The sequence below is a fragment of the Oryzias melastigma genome, linkage group LG4, assembly GCF_002922805.2.
Source record: "Oryzias melastigma strain HK-1 linkage group LG4, ASM292280v2, whole genome shotgun sequence".
Lineage (NCBI taxonomy): Eukaryota > Metazoa > Chordata > Actinopteri > Beloniformes > Adrianichthyidae > Oryzias > Oryzias melastigma.
The window spans coordinates 8558762-8565280 of record NC_050515.1 but is presented as its reverse complement, the minus strand read 5'-3'; the positions used below and the strand labels follow the sequence as shown (position 1 = coordinate 8565280).

Below are 6519 nucleotides of genomic sequence, written 5' to 3'. Positions count from 1 at the left end.
TTTAGTATATGTGCAAAATGTGGCAAGATGAAGCATCATCAATTTCATTATTTATGATAATAATAGTAATATTAATTGTTTGTGTTCACATCTTTAGTTTTCAAACTGTTATCTTGTTTTTATTTTTTTGCTTTATAAGTAGTTTTAGCCATTGCTGGTATAGTTTGATTTATTTTTTAAATATTCTAATTTTGGGGCTTCGTGTGTTTATATTTAGCATGAGCAAAGACATTTTCTCTCTTTTTTTCATTTTAGATTATATAAACTCCATTTCACGTGACTATTTCTGTCTTTTTATGTGATATGTAATATAATTCTAATTTTTACAGATGTTTTTATTCTCTTATTATTGATTTTTTATTTTTATTTTTTCCCAAGTGGTCCTTAAAGGCTCCCTCCCCTTAGCAAGTGCATCCTTGGGTATTCCTATATGACCTGAACGCATCACGGAGCGACAGCAGGCAGAGGTGAAAAGTCTGGATCATGTTGTTGTTCCAGCGGAGGCATACATGAGCAACAAAGAGCTCCATAAATAAAGATTAGCGAGGTGATTAGCGGAGCACGTTGAGCTTCTGTCCACAAAGAATATTTATAGATGTCGTTTTTAGCGAAGCATCAGGAGCAAGCGGAAATTTCGTAGCTAGCTAACGGAGGAGGACCCTGTTAGCTGACGGCCACCATCATCCCTCCTAGCCAGCTGTGGATCGCCCAGTCTTCCTACGATGGGAAACACAGCGACTGCCAAGAAAGGCAACGAACAGGAAAGCGGTGAGTCTCTGGAGTCATCTTACAGTCAGTCATTTAGCAGGATGTCAGCCTGCTTTTTCACTAAATTTAAGAAGGGCATCACTTAGCATATGTGCAGTATTAGCAAATAGTACCATGGCTATCACAGAATAAATGTCCTTGGTAGAGCAGTTTGCTCTCTTTTTTATGTTGTTTGTTAATTCTTTTTGGACACCAATGAGATGACAAGTATGAAATCATGATTTAACTATATTTAAAATAAATGGAAGATGGAAACTTTAAATTTTCCAATAATGCTTTTATTTTGAAAGTTTGCTTCATTTTGTTAGTCTATTATAAAACCAATTTCAATCAATAACTGTTCATTTTTTATTTTAAAATTAAACTATTTGAGTTTGAAGTCTGAACCCCCTTTTAACCCCTTACAATAAAGAAGTTAAGGCTATTTAAAGTTGTAAGTACTGTCGGATCTAATCCACTAAACTGTGCCATAGCTAGTGGCTTGTCTGGAGAGTCCTGATCTTGACCTGCTTTTTGATTGGCACACAGTCTTGTGACCGAACTGGAACCCACCTGGACTTTTTTTAGGAACAAAAACTCATGACATTTTGTCATGCTTTTATTTCATATTTCCCCAAACATACAAGCTTCTTTTGATAACTTTTGCACCACAAAGGCAGGGTATAACACAAGGAGGACTGTAATGTCAGACATAACCACCAGAGAGCACAGTAGTCTGGAGATGCCTCCTCTTTCAGTTAGTCTGTGGGTGTCACACTTCTCTTATCAGCACTCTGAATATTCCATAGCTGTGTTTTGTGTTATGACTTGACTCTGCAAGGCTGGATTTGTTTTTTCTTGGCTCTATTTAGTTTGTGTAGCTGTTTTGAACACAGTGGCTCCTTTCACAGGAAACGAGCAGAAGAGCTCTTAAATGACTTTAAAAAGTGGACAGACGTTTTTTCTTTTTTTTTTCCACTGAAGCTCTAGAACAGAACAGAACAGTACATGAACAGGAAGCTTAACTTTACGCGGTTAACCAACCATTGCAGAGCACTTGACTGCATACAGGAAGTGCCTATCATTGATGTCTAGGCTGAAAAACGGTTGCCTGTGGACATTCTTTCTCAAACACTGAGACATTTGTCTTAAAAATGGCCCAAGGAAAAGATCAGTCTTTTGCCAGCCGCTTAATCCACAAATATCTAAAGAGTGGACAGGAGCACAAGGTACAGGAGAGTGAAGTGCCTTCTGTCTCTGAGTTTACCATCATATGGGATAAGCGGAGTAAGTACGGCATATTTGCTTTACTCTCACTAGTGTCTTTATCTGGAATCTGAATCTCTGAATAGTGTGGGAGGCATCTTGGCTTCGAACACAGATTTGCTCGGCATCTATTTCCACAAATGGAATGGTGTAACCGGACTGACAACTTGTCAAGTTTGAGTATTTCTGGTTTCCTAAAAAACAACAACAAAAGTATTATTTTACTAGTTCCTTGCCCTTCTTAAATTGATTTTATGACAATAGATCTGGAGCTTGTTGAGTCAGTAGCGCGGTGTGCTTTGGTGAACCTGTTTGTGCAGCCCAAACATTTGTTACTTAAGCCATTTTACACTTTCATAAATATCTTTGCTCTGAAATATTTGTTTGAAAGGTGTTGTGCTTTTAGCAGTGTTGTATTCGTCATTCTTGTGTTTTGTCTAAGTGAAATGCCTGTGCGTTATAAAAATGTGAGAGACAAAAGCCGCCATTTTTATTTTGTTTTCTATGTTTAGCCTCACTAGTTACGCTTATTTTAATGCTGCATAATCTAACTGCTGTTTTTGCAAGATGTTATTTTCAATATTGAATTTAATAGAAAATTATGCTTTTTTTACACTAAAACCTTCAGTTTTTGTTCCAAAACAGATAGCAGTTTTGCTTTGCATTGCCTTCAGTGTTGTTTTGTCATGTGAATCTAAAATGTTTGTAGCTTTTCATAAATGTTTCTTCCTCTCTTTCTCTTTTTCATCATTTCCATCCATGTGGGTAAATGTTCCTGCAAATCCTGGGTGAACTGTAGAGATTTTTGGTATGCTCATTTTTTTCCTGAGACGTCCAAAGTCACAAAGATTCTTTCTTTTTTCATATACATTTCAGTCAATTTATGTAAAAAAAAATGATTTATTTATCCCTAAAAAAATTGGAAGTGGTGCAAAAGCAAAGTATTTTTCGAATGAATGAAAAAAAAGATATCTATATCCTGCTTTAAATTAGTGATTATATCAAGATGAAATAATTTCAAAATAAAATGTAAACATTTGTTGTCCTTCCTTATTTTTTTAATGTAGTTGTGTTTACATTTCAATTTAAAATAACATTTTAAATACAAACTGGCGTATTTTTTGTTTGAAAACTATTATTAGACACTTGTTTAAACTTAATCTCAGTTTATTATGAAGGGTTCCTTATTTTGCAGTTATTTTTACCACATGTTTTTTGGTGTTTTCACTATGTTAGTTAGGACAGGAAACCATCAGGTTCTGCTTTTGAAGCTTGTTTTTACCCAGTGATATTTATTTAAGTCTTAAAATTCTTAAAATTAATGTAAATAAAATTAAAACTAAATCTATGAAATGGGTTTCTGTACAGATATATTTTATAATCTAATTAATTAAAGTCAATTAGAGGAAATGCTTTTTTTTTACTTTTTGGACCTTTTATCCTTCACAGATCCCTGTCTTTATACATTTTTATTCTTTCAGTGAAATGTATCTTTTATTTCATAATTAGCCTAAGAAATGGTTCATTTATTTCATTCATTGCATCACAGGGCTTTTGTATTCTGCTTTATAATTTCAACTATTTTGTTAAAGTCAAATTTATACGTAAAAAAAAAATGAGAAAAACATGTCTACTTTATTTTTGATTTGCTTTTGTGTCATTTTCAATTCAATTTAAAGCTCTTTATTATTTTAGATTAACTGAGTTGCCTCCTCACTGTTGAAGTGAGCCGCTTATACTTTTGATAATAAACAGTTCCGTCTTTTTTTGAAGGACTCGATGACTTTGGACACCTCACGTCTGCAGTGACTTTCATAAACACACCGTCTCTCTGTTGCTTGCCCTGTAGTCAAAGACGTGTTGTGCATATCGTCTTTCTTTCTGCCTCTCCAACTTCTCCCACTTCCTTCCATTGGAAATGGAAAATAAAGCTTGAGAATGTTTGATTAGGGACGTTGGTCTCACCTTTTACATAAAAAATGAGTTTTAGTTGGTTGAATGCCGTTCTGTAGGGATGGGTATCATGATTTATCAAGTTTAAAATCTAGTTATAGTACATGTGGCAGTAATTGTTAGTGTAGCTCTACTATTCTGATAAGACGAAAGACAAAAAAAAAAATTAAAGCTTGTATGGCCCGCAGGCGCTACCCACCGCCATCTCTCCGCCCACATTTGACCCAGGTAGTCAGAGCTACATGTGACAAATTAATGTAAAATCCACTTTTTTCAAAATGGAAGCTTTTCTGTTAGCTCTATCTCCATAGCAACCATTTTATGTTTTAGTCACCTGGGGATACTGAACAGATAGACATGTGTTTCAGGAGAATCGGCAGAAGTAAACTTTTAGGTTTCCTTAGCAACTAAGGTTTTTCAGCTCCAGGCTGGGATCCATGCATTAAATTATCACAACTTTGGGCTAAATAATGTGCAAATAATAGGAGAATGCCACTTTTGCGAGCTTGCCACATGCACGCCATTCAAAATCGACTACTTCTGATTGCAAAACTTTTCCTTCAATTGCTTCCCAATGATGCCCTAGAAGTTAGTTTGTAGCTGGTTCTCACTTTTTTATTTTTGTAAATTCAAGATGGCTAATCTTCTTTCCAATTTCAAAGGTCACTAAAACTCCAGGGGTTGTTTTAGACTTAAGCTGGCGACATGTGTGTGAAATTTTGTAAATTGTAAATCGCTTGGACTAAAGTTCCCAAATTGTGGAAAAACGTAAAAATCTCAAATTTTGCTACAAAATGGCCGTCAAGCCATTTGTCCTGCGGCCAACCCAAAATATTTTCAAAACTTCCAGATATCCTGTTTTCGCTTTTTTTGGTGGATTTTGGGAAGAAAAAAAAAATTCTGCTCCAAAACAATTTTTCGGCCCGTTAATTTTTTTTTTTTTTTTTTTTTTTTTTGACAATTTTGCTCGCAGTGATGTCATCATCTTAGGGGGGGAGGGGTCTACTATGCCTAAAATTCCTTTTTGCCAGGTACTAGGAATGTACAAGTTTCAAGCATGTTCTAGAGATCAAGTTTTCACTCAAAGGCTCAGAAATTTTCCTATATTCGACAACAATATGGTGCCTACTTTATTCACCCAAAATGATTACTATATTTGAAATTGTTACTGAAAAGTAACTGATTATCAGCGTTGGTGTGGCTGCCTAAATTGTTTTCATACTTTCAGTACTTACTGTAAAACATCAGACACACCCACATTGCAAAAATACTTGTGGACCTTTCTTAAACCTTCGCTTTTTCTTGAATCTGTAATAATTAAATTATTGACAAAAGTAGAAATCCTCACTTTATTGTTTAAGTTCATAAGACATCTCCACAGCACACAGGCAGGCCCAGTCCAAACAGAAAACACAAGACGACATCATTGGCATGGTGTCCTCCAGCTGAAAATACTTGTAAACGAAACAAATGATAAGCTCCTTTTGGTTGTCAAGATAACAAACACAGGCCAATATATTGGCAAATATTTACCGTTGGTAACTGAGCATGAGATAACATGACTGCTGGAGTGAAGAACTGTAAACTGTTTAAAATAAACAACAAATTTGAGGCACTTTGCTTTATTTTCTCGTATTATATTAAACATAAATTAAAGTTCACAGTGATTTTTAACACTTTACTGTGTGCAGTTCTGCTTTTCTAACGGGCTGCAATTTTAATCTTTTTTCAAGCATGTTACTCATACCCAGCACTCTTGATCCCATTACTAGTAAATCATCTTAAATGGGTTAAAACACAACTTTAAGGAAGGATATAAACACACACGTCCAGCAGAAAGAATAAATATTATTTGGATAAATTTCTACCAGTTCCTCTGAGTTTGTCAGTACTGCTGTTTTTGGCAGAGCTTCTTGATTCCCATCTCTATAGACCTGTTTTCCTTGAAATTAGTGTTTGCTTGACCTTAAAATGCATTTTTTACCTTAAGTTTATGAATGAATTTAATATATTAAGTTTATTGTTTTTTGTTTTTCCCCATTTGTTTTCCCTTTGACTGGTTTGTTTCCCCCAATCATATGTACCTGACATTCTGAGAGTCCCAGTATTTGAAATGTTTAATTGTAACCTTGTCTTTTTATAGTGAAAGAGTTCTTAGCTAAAGCCAAAGAAGATTTTTTAAGAAAATGGGAGTGTCCTCCACAGGTACGTTGTTCTTCTCCGTGACAGCTTTGCTTTGTAGAATTCAAATTCCTCATGGTCTTCGTGTGTTTATTTAAAAGAAAAATGATTTGTTCATTTGGAGGACTACAGGGATGCCAAAATTCTCAAACAAAAACCAAACTCAATGTTATTCCATTAAACCAAAACTTTGGGAAGTCAATGATTGTATTTCTACTACAGACCAGTATGTGTGGGTTGATTGTCCATCAAATTTAGTATTTGTTTTATTACATCACACCACACTTAGTAGGGCTGGGAATCACTGGGTACCTCACGATACGATACGATACGCGATACATGGCTCACGATATCGATAATATCGCGATACTG

General features: G+C 35.0%; 1 protein-coding gene across 3 annotated transcripts in view; it reads left to right on the top strand.

The window, feature by feature from the left end:
* prkacba (protein kinase, cAMP-dependent, catalytic, beta a) overlaps positions 1-6519 on the top strand; it is a 14663-nt gene continuing 8144 nt past the window's right edge. The window contains exons 1-3 of one of the 3 annotated variants that reach the window (XM_036211482.1): positions 1-768; positions 2813-2821; positions 6110-6171. In XM_036211482.1, coding sequence (XP_036067375.1) covers positions 723-768; positions 2813-2821; positions 6110-6171 — 117 coding nt within the window. In that variant the 5' untranslated portion in view covers positions 1-722. Of the gene's footprint in view, positions 769-1137; positions 2035-2812; positions 2822-6109; positions 6172-6519 lie in introns of those variants that run through there. The other 2 variants (XM_024279091.2, XM_024279089.2) reach the window with 2 other exon arrangements.